The sequence below is a fragment of the Lathyrus oleraceus genome, chromosome 3 (genome assembly GCF_024323335.1).
Source record: "Lathyrus oleraceus cultivar Zhongwan6 chromosome 3, CAAS_Psat_ZW6_1.0, whole genome shotgun sequence".
In the NCBI taxonomy this organism is placed as follows: domain Eukaryota; kingdom Viridiplantae; phylum Streptophyta; class Magnoliopsida; order Fabales; family Fabaceae; genus Lathyrus; species Lathyrus oleraceus.
In genome coordinates this window covers 258,558,253-258,571,168 of record NC_066581.1, presented here as the reverse complement: position 1 = coordinate 258,571,168, position 12,916 = coordinate 258,558,253, and the positions used below count along the sequence as shown (strand labels likewise).

The window sequence follows — 12,916 nt, the reverse complement described above, 5'->3', positions numbered from 1 at the left end:
TGACTAACTTGTCAGTCAAAACATGAGTATGTATACCGGAAATCACATTAAATTTCCATGTTTCATCCGACATATGGTATCCTCGCAATTTACACAAACACTCACATTTTCTCGATCCTGTGTGATCTCGTTTCAACTTCCTAATTTATGGTCGATATGTGTCACTTCTTTCGCACCCCATTGTCAAATGTGTGTCTTCCATCCAAACCATTTTCGGGCCTTCCGACTACAACTTTAAACCCCAATTTCTCGGTCTCCATATGGATCCATTATACCATATGTTCATAAATAATAAACTCTTATTTATTCATACAATATTCATGAACATCTACCCCAACAACGACCGGTCGAGTACCCTATTTAGCATCAATATTGACTTCAACCGGTTAACATCATGTTTCACTTCAACTGGTTTAACATCCACACTCACAATAGTTTTGAGAAACATATATGGCTGCACCATATCTAATGACAAAACAACTTTAAAACGCAAAGTATCAGGCAAATTCAAATATGCATCTCCGAATCACACCTAACTTTTTCCAGAGATACATACCTGGACTTGACGTTCTTTTTTTTAGCTCAAATATCAGATTAATGCAAGGAATGAGGGATGAAATGAACGAATTTTACATGCAATTCCACTTTCTTTTGCTCTCATTAATGTGATAAAATACAATAATGATGTTTTGATGTTGAAAAGTAGATTGAGAATGAGAGGAATTTTTTAAGGGTTTTGAAAATGGAGGATATTTTTAGCATGAAGAAGAAGACCACGCAAGATGGTGTTTTATCAAATTTCCCACTGGACATTTTCGAAGATGCATATCCAAAAATATCACTTAGTCGTTTATTAAATCAGTTATATTAATAAATGAGTACAAGGGATAATTCGGAGATGCATCTTCATATACACCCAAATATTATACGAAGATGCATCTATGAACCATATTTTTAACAATATGGAACACATATAAAAAAAAAGATGGTGTGATTTTTAGTGCATATATGAAAGAGATTTTCAAATTTTTAGAGGTTTGGTATACAAACACAAGAGTTTTAAAAACAATTTGGTGTGTATAGTTTATAATAGAATTTATAAACTTGATTAATCCAGGTATTCCTAATTATTCTTCGTAGTGGTCCATTTGTGAGGGATTTGTAGGGGCATTTTCTTAATACACTTCATATGTTTCTTATGCACCATGCAAAACTCCAAAAATGTCCTCAGTTTCCGGAGATGCATCTTCGGATGCACCAAAAGGTCAGTTAACGTTAAAATATTCCGGAGATGCATCTCCGGAGTATTTGGACGTTAAGTCGTGCCAGACTCTTCAACTTTCTCATTTCACATTACTCAAACTCAACTCAACTTCAACCTCTCTCAAATTTCTTCTCTACACCCAGTCAAATTTTATTCAACAAGGCTCAAAGGAATTCAAAGGAACATCAATTCATTTATAACATCATCCATCTTCATCAAAAACATCAATTTCTTGTAAGTTTTTTGAATTTTCGATAAATGTTTGAGTTTTGGTGTAAATGAGTAGAAATCAATTATTAGGGTTAGAAATGAGTAGAAATCATATTTAAGATAGTTTAGTCATAGTGTATTAGTTGTTTCTTGACTGAAATTGACGATTAAAATAACTTTTTTGAGCTTGTATGTGGTACATTGCGTCATTGATGCGACTTCTGAGTTGTAGAAAATTCTGGAGATGCATATCCAAAATTTGTCAGCGATTAAGTTTCCCAGTAACTGGAGATTAATCTCTAGAATTTTTCAGCGGGTTAATTTCTCAGTCTTTTTTTTATTTTCTTACTTATGTTTTTTTCCTGCACTAATGGTTTGCCTTACTTTAACTTACAAGCATAATGGCTTTAAGACATGATAAATTGAGGCATGGCAAGGTTGTTTAGCACACATCCGTTTAGTGGGAGAAGATTCAGCAGGTTCTTGAGGCTCCTAGTCCCTATGGTCAAGCAGAGTCGTCTACTTCTGAGGCTTGTGCTTCTCCTCATGCCATTTCATCTTCTTCATCCCGTAGGAAACGGGATTCACCATTTGACGCATCATTCCCCCATCCTCCCGCAGGCGTCAGATTTCATCAGTGTCACCTCTTATCAATGATGTTGTTGATCCAGTCTCATCTCATATTGATGATGTTGTTGACCCAGTGCCACCTCCGGAGGGTGAGAATGCTATAGATGCTGAGCCAGAGGCTTTTGGAGGCGGTCCATTTGATTTGTCTTTACTGCCTCTGTATCCAGAGCTTACCGTCAGACATATCTGGGACGAAGAGATAGCATTAGTTGGATTCTTTATTTATTTTTACGTTAATTTTAATTTCTGACATTGATTATTTCTGACAAATTTCAGGAGCGTAATCCGCAGAAGTTTCTTAACCATGGGGGGAAGATTGTTGCATTGCCTTAGCCGAATGAGGAATGGTTCAGTCGGTTTTATCCTTATCTGGCCTGAAGGACTTGTGCATGACCGATTATACTACGATCAACCACAGGATGCTTAATGCATTCGTGAAGAGATGGCACTAGGAGACCTCGTCGTTTCATCTTTCATATAGTGAGATGTCTATCACACTCGACGATGTCTCGTGTTTGCTACATCTTCCGATCAGGGAGAGGTTCCTAGATCATGGAAGGATTACCTAAGATGAGACACTCAAGATGATGGAAGAGTATCTGGGGGCTGATCCAGGGGAGGCGATGAATGAGTTGGATAAGACCAGGGGTGTTCATGCTAGATTTGTATACCTGAAGAAGGTATATGAGGATGCGCTTCTGAGTGCACAGTAGGTTGATGGTGATGATGAGGAGGGGACGTTCCACATATCACATGCATTGAGAGTATATCTGTTTTATTTGGTTGGCACTGCGATTTTTATGGACAAGAGTGCCACCTATACAGACGTCATCTACCCATGTTACTTTGTGAATTTCGAGTGGGCTCATGAGTGCAACTAGGGGGCAACTTGTTTGGCCTACATGTATTTGAAGTTGAGATATGATTGTATGTGGAAGACCAAATAGGTCACGGGAAGTGTTACACTACTGACGGTAATAATTATTGGTCTTTGAAGTTTCTTTCTCATTTTCATTTCATCTCATTTCAGGGTTCGAGCCTCCATCACTTCCCGCGCATCTCTGGTTGGGCGAGTGTACCTGATTAAACTGAGGATATGACGCGTGCTACAGCGTTTATCCTACTCAGAGGGAACCATGTGACCGAGCCTTACATAGTCTACCTTGACCCTTTGGTTGGTGAGGACATGCACTTCAACAGCTATGTTGATAATCGTGAGACGCAACCATTTGACGGGATAATGTTATACTCTGGATATTTGTCATGCAGTAGTTTCGCTACACTCAGGTCATTCCAAGACACCCTGATGTTTGTGCTCCTCCTGCCTTCACATATATACAGATAGAGGACATGTTTGATGATTATGAGAGTTATCTGGTACTACGTCGAATGGTACATCAGATGATTTTTTAGGGTATCACATTTGTCCATGGTGTAGGCTACTCCAAGAGATCCGCTGAGACCAGCTCATCAAAAGATACTAGAGAAGGAAGAGGAGGAGCAAGCACAACTAGATCATGTTGAGGATGTCTTGTCTAAGTATCGTTGCATACTGGAGATTATGCATGCATGCATTGATGTACCGGAGATACGGAGGGCATTAATGTACCGACGACAGCGCCAAAGGACGGGTGGGATTGATGGCCAAGGAGGCAGAGCTGACAAAGAGGCAACAGAGATATAGGAGAGATAGTTAGACATACAAAGTAGTATCTTAGTATATAATAGTAGTACTATGGTATGTATTTTATTTTGACGGTTACATTTATTTATATTTTATTTATGTATGATATTTTTTGACAATTTAGAATTATGGACATAGATTTTTATTTTTCGATCATATAATATAGTTTAAATTTTTATTTGAATACATATAAACAAAATATAAGATGGAGTAATAAATTCTAAAACATTACGGAGATGTATCTCTGAAATATACACGGAGATGCATTTTTAACATTTATTCAAACGTGATTCTTAAGAAGAGTATTAAGGGAGCATTAAGATACCTCGTTTGATGAAACGCTCGCTCTAGAAGCCCCCATAAAATATACTTCGCAATATTATACGTAAATGCTTTTACAAAAAGGCCCAAATAAATCTAAACCACAAAAAAGCCCAAATAAATCTAAACCACAAAAAGCCCCAGAGAAATTATTTTTTTTAGTTAAATTATTGAATTTCCCAAAAGCATGTAAATTAGTATAGACTATTTCGTTACTCCTAATAAAAGTTTCTATTTCACACCTTCAAACCATCTTCTATATTAAAAGAATAGATGCATAATAGAATGAGGAGAAATGATTCACCAACTTGAAGTCCTAAAGCTCAAAGCTATTTATTGGGTAAAATATCAAGACCGCTGAAGAAATAATTTTCCAGCGTGTGAATCAATTAAAAGGGTATTGTTGAATCATTTCACTTTAAGGGTTAGATAACTTCGCTTAACAATATTAAAGAATAATATAACAGCAACAGTGAACCGACCTGGTTACAGCCACTGAAATACAGATAATAGCAACACAAGAAACATAACTTTTAACGCCAAAAATATATTCCAGATGAAAATTAAGAGTAAAATAGAAGAAAATTTGATCTCAACGCATCTGCGTCCATTCTTGTGGATAAACAAACAATCAAATAAATGTGTATTTCCGTTTGACAGATGCATGTAGTAACAATCCTAACACGCAAAATTATATCATTCCTACCTAAAAAGTTTTCAGCAACTGGAAGGGATGCGAGCAAAATCATCCTACCAAAAATTAAACCAAATGCAAGATAAATGGAAACAATGTCTGAACTCGAAAAGAATATTATCCAATCATGTTTAAGAACTTGGGCAACCTCAGCAGCCCTCTGTTTATTTATGGTCCCTATTGCTGCTTTCCTGCGTTACTTAAACAAACTATAAATTGTCATCGTTGGTTGCTTTATGCCTTTACGATCTCAGCAGGAGGAGCCGCACCACCAGTTGTTGGCCTAATAAAGAGAACAAAATTTAATATGGACGTCCTAATGTAAAACGTGAAATGTATGAAACAAAATCACAGACAAGCAGTTGTATAAACTTACAGCCCCACAAAGACTTTGAAAGCATCATATATTCCCCACTGGGCTCCTGTAAGTGTTCCAATCATAACAATACGGAGAGGGAGACCTCGGGTGAAAAGACCCACCACACCAAACTTCTTAACAGCCTGCATTAAACGTTAGATAACATCACATCACATATACTTGTTGCAATCAGACAGTGCAAAACAATTACATAAATATGACCTAGAAGAAACTTACATCACCAACTGTGGCACCTTTAGCATTGTTTAGAAAAGAGACAAGGTTATCAGCAGGGTGAGACACAATTGCACAAAGAACACCAGCAACATATCCACCAGCAAAACTGACACCAAGTTGCAGAGATTTGCTGCACTCGCTCTTTGGTCTGGGGATGGCATGTTTATAGATTTGCTCAACAATGGTCTCAAAAGAGGCAAATTTCATCATTGTGTCTGCAATAAATAATATTCATTAGTTCTACAGGTCTTATTATCAGGTATCATGCCATTTGGTTCAATCATAACTTATCTTAAATTCAAAAGATATAATGACTTAAAAGAAACAAGTTACAAACTTAAATTGCAGAACAGAAAACTCCACAACCAATACCCGTATCAAAGAGTTTCATCGTTTCTCAGAAAAAAACAATCACTTTTTTTACAGACAGTTTAGATATTTAAGTAGGGATACAAAACATGTCAGCAATATGATAAAGGTGGTATAAAAATCATCAAATAATATTCAGGACATTGTCAAACATCTCCTTAAATATTTTTTAAAAAAAAACATTATTCGATCCTAACCATTCCTTGTTACATAACAGTGAGAGAAAGGTCATGATTAACTAAGATAGTCAATTATCATTATAAAGTCAATAAATAGTATTACATTTAATATCTACATTAAATAACTACATCTCTTCAAAACAAATCAGAAACTAGTCAGTTATTTTCTAACAGAAGTGGTAAAGAAAAAATGCAAGATCAATGAGAACTTTATGAACATATACATAGACAATTTAAAAGAATGTAAATTGTATCCTTGATAAACGTTTGACTTGCTCTTCAATGAATTATCAAAAATTTATTAATAGAATCAGGTCTCAATATTAAATGATAAATTCTAACAACAAAAATATCAACAAGCAGTAAACAACATCCAGTTTAAAAATTGACTAGAAGTCCAACAGCATAGTGATATGTGGATAACAAGCATCGCATGAGAAGAAACGGATAGATTGAAAAAGTGATGAACAAGCGAAAATGCCTCAGCAGATAAGCTATGTAGTGGGTGTGGAACAGCATACAGACAATCAACTCAACAAGCTAGAAATTAGATAAATACAAACTACAAATCTTTAAGATGGCGAACATACATGGAATTTGTCGTCCCCATAGAGGCACTAATCCCTTGTACAGCCTGAAACCATGAGAGTAATAGTTAGATAACAGCCTAATTCCAAGTGTAAATTAAGAGCAATATAATAGAATCACACAACATCCTCTAGTCTACCATAACAGTTCAGAAGTGACAGTTTATAAGCATACCCCAAAACTCCTTCAGATTTGACAAATTTTGGGAGTCCATCACCAAGACCTCTTGCGAAACCAGGTTGAGTTTGAACACGTACTTTCACAGCTTCGAATGGGCAAAGTGCAACATCGGCAATAACCTCAGCAGATGCTGAACCAGCAAGGTAGATCAAGGTCTTGTACTTGTTTGCATACTCTGGACCAGCAATATCAGAATAGTACTTCTTAAAGAACTCATAGAATCCAAATTTGCAAGCACCCTGTGCACTGTAACCAAGCAAGGTAGGCACCCAGCCACGGAAAAAGCCCTTAACTCCCTGCTCCTTGAGCAAAACTCCAAATCCTGATGAGATACTCTTGTACTTGGCAGGGTCAATCTGAAATCAATAAGCAATCCACACATTACAACACTACAAAGCTACAACCAACTAAACAATTCCAATTCTAACTCCAACAACACTAGTAACTAATTTGCAATAACTAATTTGCAATAGAACAGATGCACCAAGACTACTCACTCCCTGCATAATCTACAATTCAAAGATTAACAAACTAAGAAGTCGTCTAAGAAGTAAATGTACAAATCCTACTGAGAATCTCAACAAAGTGAAACACCGCTAGAACAAATTCAAAAGCCGTGTAAAAAAAACACAAAAACGGCATTACAAAGCTTCAACGTAACAAATCGGAATCGAAATTCAACAAAGAACGAATCAAACCAAAGGACCGTCCAATTTAACAAACAACCAACAGCAACCATCACAGATCTACTTAACCAAAAACAACACTATCAAAATCACAAGCAAAAACCACAATATAACGCGCCAATCGGAAAAACCTGAAAGGAAATCGCAGATCTAGAAATCACAAATGAAAACGCTACTAAACACAAGACTAAATCTAAGCAGTAAAATCCAGATCGAAGAATAACAATAGACCTGCATATTACACTTGACAAGGTCAAGAGGAGTGACGGTCATGTGAGTAAGACCACAGCTAAAAATTCCACCAGCGGTACAAGCAGCATAGAAAGCCGGCGAGTACATCTCGATCTTACCGGATTCCTTAGGAGAAGGAATCATGAAAGATCGAGTTCCAGTCAATGAAGGCGACGCCGCGGCGGAAGGAGCGGGACCGGAACTGATGATCTGGTGAATAACCGGTAGGGTTTTAGGGGAAGAACCGTAGAGAAATGAAGGAATCATGTTTTTACGGACGGAAGTTTCTGATGACGGAGCCATTTGGTGAATCGATTTCTTCTAGAAAAGCTACAAACGCAAAGGAAATGCGAGAGAGGAGGTAAGAAAATGGTTGGATTTCTCGCTCCTCAGTCTCTCCCAATTCTTCGCCGCGTTTGCACTCTCTCTGTACTATGCTTTTATATGCACCAATCACTGTGCTTCGGCTCTTTACTCTGTTATGCCGGGTTATACAAAGACCGATATGACCCCGGTACTTTGTCAGAATTATCGCGTTGACACCATAGAGAAATTCAAGTGTATTTTATCGCAATTGATGATGATAGGAAAAAATGAAATTAACTAAACTTGCGGGAATATTCCATGAATCTAGTCATAGAATTGTACTAAATTTCCAATTTTCATATACAATAATTTATCCCTTTTTTAGTTGATATTGAAATGTTATGTCTAGATTTGTATAAAAATAAAGGATACTGAAATGAATTTGTTTTTTTAAACTAAATCATGTCCTCATCCTGAATTAATTAGATCTGAAATTTCAATCACCCTCCTAATTCTATTATTAAAGTCAAAAACAAAGTATTAAATAGTGGATAGATATTCTTTATTTTTTGAGAAGTCGTTAATCATTTTCAGAAACGATTTAACATATTCTTTGAATCACACCTTGTTCTCCATATGTATATTTGGTGTGGTAGTTTCTCAAGTACTCTTTAATGGCTTTTTCGACTGGGATTGAGCTTTACCATTTAGATAATAGCTCTTTGCTTGATTGCATATTCTTGCATGTTGGCGATTTCCCGAGCTTTGTCGGATTGGGTAGTATTTAAGCTTTATTTTCATCCTCTTTTTCATTTAAATGTTTATGTCATCGTGTGGGTGTGTCTATCTCAACTAGCAACATATCATGACGTCGTAAACTATCTTGAATGATGTTTCCTTTGTAATTGAATGGTGTGTCATGTGTACGACCCAAAAATCTTGTGTCATTGCTTTGTCTGTATGCCCTTGACTTCGTCTAATTTCTTCTTTATTCCACAGAGAATTAATTTGTTTGTTGATTCAACCTGTTTGTTGGGTTATGAGTGGATCAACGAGACAAAATTTGTTTGGATTCCAGTTGATGGTTGAATTCCACCATTATTGAGCTAGAAAATTGTATTCCATTATTTAAGACAATGTTTTTTAGAAAATTGAATCTGCTAATGATCCACTTCAAATAAAAACACCAGGCCTCGATCCACTTCGTAAAGTAATCCACCCCTACTACTAGGAACTTCAATTGGCCTGGTGCTAGAGGGAAAGGTCACATAATGTCTACGCCCATTAGTAGAAAAGCCAGGGTGACGTGGCCGAGTGGAGGATTGCAGCTTGGGCATGGTGAATGTTAAAAAGTCTCTGGAACTTATCATATTTTTTAATAAATTCTATATTATATTCCATCATGGTTGGCCAGTAGTAACCGACCCTAAGTAGTTTATGGGTGAGGACTTTTCCTATGATGTGGCTTTCATGCACTCCTGCCTGAACCTCTATGAGTACTAGGAAAATTTCATTCTCACTCAGGCATTTGGGCTTGGAGAAACCATCCTCATCATGTAGAGTTGTATTGCTAATACGGTGTACTTTGTTGTCAATCTTTTAAACACTCATTTCACCTTCATTTGAAGGCAGCTCATCGATTATCAAATAACGCATTAGATGATATATCGTGTTGATCTCTTCTTTCTAAATGTTGGGGTATATAAGGTTTCACGTATCATTGTCTTGTTGTGGTAGTTTAGATCACAACCCAACAACGACTTCCTAAGGACGAATATTTTACACAAGAGATAAATTTATTAAATTACAAATAAGTCGTCACCCAAAACAAAGATCCTCACTTAGACTCAAAAATACTTTTGAAGCACTGTGGCTAAATATATGTGAGAAAATGAGAGTTTTAAGAAATGATGAGAGAAATGAGAAAGTATGACCACAACCTATTTTTTTGATGTCAAAAAGTGATAGAGATACTCTTTGTTTTTAGGCTAAAACATTGTAATAATCCATGAGTCAATATAATGTCATAATTGATCAGGCTAATCAATTAAACACCCTTAATAATTGACTGTTAAATCCACAAATGAAAATTTTTAATATTTAGATGTTACCAACCATTAAGAGACTATACCAATCGATTCTATACTCTACCAAGCATGATCTAATCGATTAGTCCATTAATCTAATTGATTATTCCATTAGAAAAAGTCTTCAAATCAATCTGACACTCCCTTAATCAATTGGCTAGGTTGTAAAAATATTTTTTGGTGATTTAAATAAATTTTGAGATGCTTCTCTAATGTCTTTAGTGTGTGTGCGTGTTTGTGTGTATATGCGTGTGTGCGCGTACGTGCAAGTGGGCATGCGTGCGTGTGAGTGTGAGTGTGTGTGCATGTTTATGTGTGTGTATGTGTGATTTATCTATAATATTTCCATAAATACCCTTGTGTATATACAATACATTGGTCACTCAAATGGACACCCGAGCGAGATTTCACACTTCATTTCTCTCACAATTATGAAGCTTCAAGTCTTGGCATCATCATCTTGAATTTTAGCATCATATAAAACTCTTTAATCTTTTTAATGAGGCTTGATATTTCTTCATGTTGAATACCATCATATGAAAGTTGAGAAGTTAAACCACAATTGGTCTTGAAAACAAAAGTATTCACTTAAATGTCGTTTAACCATAGTGTTGAATTCAAATAGATATCTTGATCTTCAAGAGCATTACTTGATTCATGAGGATCGTTTATTAAATCATTTTGAGCAACTTCGATCGCTTAAGTTATCTTCAACAGATACTGACTTCATTGAATATCGCTTGATATTAAGTGTTGTCTTCATCAAAACTAAATGTCTATTTAGTTTACGTGTAGCTTCGCTTGCCCATAAACTTCACAATCTCGAATCATCTTGATAATACCTGAAAGCACATAGATCCACAATCCAAACAGATTCACCCCTTAAGCAAGTCTTTCACAAGATAGGTCTGACGGGTCGGCTGATGTAATGGCCAATCTAGACATTTGAATTTTCACTACTACGGAAAATACTTATCACAACGGTTGGAAATGGGAAACTACCACTCTGGTTCAACCATTGTGAGGTAATACGTGTGACCGTGATTGTATCTACATAGCATGCTACCCACTATAACAGTTACTTTAAATAACCATCGTGATATCCTTTAATGCATCATATTTAACAACGGTTGTGCTAAACACCCATTATGATATATAGACATGAGTTTATTATAAATTATGTGGAATGCTTATTTCGCCAATACTCACTAACAATATAACCTTTCAATTTGCACTAGAACATTATAATATAACAAAATAAGTTAGATTAGAAGTACAAGTTCGCGTTCAACGCTAGAAAAGAGTTTTTTAACATTTTATTTGTATCTTGTTCTTTGACAGTAAGAACTTGGTTTAATGATCCTAGTTCTTTAACCACCCACGCCTTCACCTCTAGTTCTTTTTGCGAAATATTATCTACTTTGCAAACAATATCAAAGGTGAAAAGAGAGGCGGTTGAAGACCTACAATCATTAAACCAAGTTCTAACTGTCAAAAAATAACATGCAGTTAACGGCGTGAAGAATTATTGTCAAGAATTAAACGTGTACTTGTTTTCTAATACAACTTTATCTATCATATCATAATTTGCCAATGAAGTTTGGAAAGTTATATATTGGGTAAGGGATTGGAAAAACACTCAAACCACATAATATATAATAAACTCATCTTTTAAACAAACATTAACAAAAACATTCATCAACAATAAACCAAAAACAACAAATATAACATATCAAGTCATAGAATGTTTCAGAAACGTATCATACATGTCCCATAATCGTGTGTCCACAATGAAATAAGGATAAAGCTAAAGTTAGAGCATAAAACTTAACATACCTACCTACAAGTTTGCAACGCTAACTTTAGTTTCATCCTCTTTGTTGAAACAAGCATCCCTACCTACAAGTCAAAACAAAAAGAAACTTCATACATCATGAAACAAGCTATTGAAACAGATTTTGAAGCAAAAGACTATAGAGAAAACGAACTTGTAAATACCCATTGGTTAAGATTTGATGTTATGGTTTCGTTTTGGGGTTTCCATATAAGAGAGACGAGTGACAGAGTTATTAGGGTTTCGTTTGAAGAGAGACAAGTGAAATAGTTATTAGGGTTTTGTTTTGAGAAAGACAGTTGTTATGTACTGAAGCGAGAGATAATTTCGCTTATATATAAATAAGTATCACCTTTCATCACGATTGGTAATAAAAATTGTGGTGATATACATTGTGAATCACATTTTTATCATGATAAATGACTAATTGTTGGTGTTGGGATTCGAACCATTCCATTCCATGTACCTTTTACTATGGTTGCTTCATTTGATCGTTATAACATGTCCTTTAGTAAATACAAAAAAAAACACCCATAAATAAACTATTACCATGGTTAACACTAAAGGTTTATTTTGTAATAGTGTTGACGTCTTCTTCCATTATAGGAAAACACTAAAGGTCTAAGTGTTCACATACTTCATAGCAGATATAACTATGACAACGTTAGAACTAACAAGTACTTAGGTCATGTCATGGATGGTTCATCCAATAGCAGGGTAAGTAATGTTGATAATCAGATCGAGTATGAAGCCTTCATCGCCAGTATCACACTAGTTGAAGAGACGAGGGTGGGAAATGTTAAGTTGCAGACGAACTCATAACTAATGGCATCCCATGACAAAATGGGGTGTATACCTAAGATCAATTGTTGCAATAGTATGTCAACCTAACAAGGGAAAATTAGCAAAGCTCAAATCACATGAAATTCGGCATGTCCCCAGGGAGTAAAATATCATGAAATATATCTTATCTAAGCTCGCAAGAACCATAACCTTAGGTATAAACCACTCCTATATACAATAATATATATGGAATCCATGCATAAAAACCCCTAGGG

General features: G+C 35.8%; 1 protein-coding gene across 1 annotated transcript; it reads right to left on the bottom strand.

The window, feature by feature from the left end:
* Nucleotides 1-4,694: 4,694 nt before the first annotated feature.
* LOC127126766 (mitochondrial phosphate carrier protein 3, mitochondrial) lies at nucleotides 4,695-8,221 on the bottom strand. Its single transcript, XM_051055757.1, has 6 exons — nucleotides 7,632-8,221; nucleotides 6,709-7,070; nucleotides 6,537-6,580; nucleotides 5,399-5,613; nucleotides 5,180-5,304; nucleotides 4,695-5,086 (listed from the first exon to the last, which is right to left on the bottom strand). Exons 1-6 carry the CDS (start codon nucleotides 7,932-7,934, stop codon nucleotides 5,038-5,040), a joined length of 1,098 nt encoding a protein of 365 aa, XP_050911714.1. The 5' UTR covers nucleotides 7,935-8,221; the 3' UTR covers nucleotides 4,695-5,037.
* Nucleotides 8,222-12,916: the final 4,695 nt, after the last annotated feature.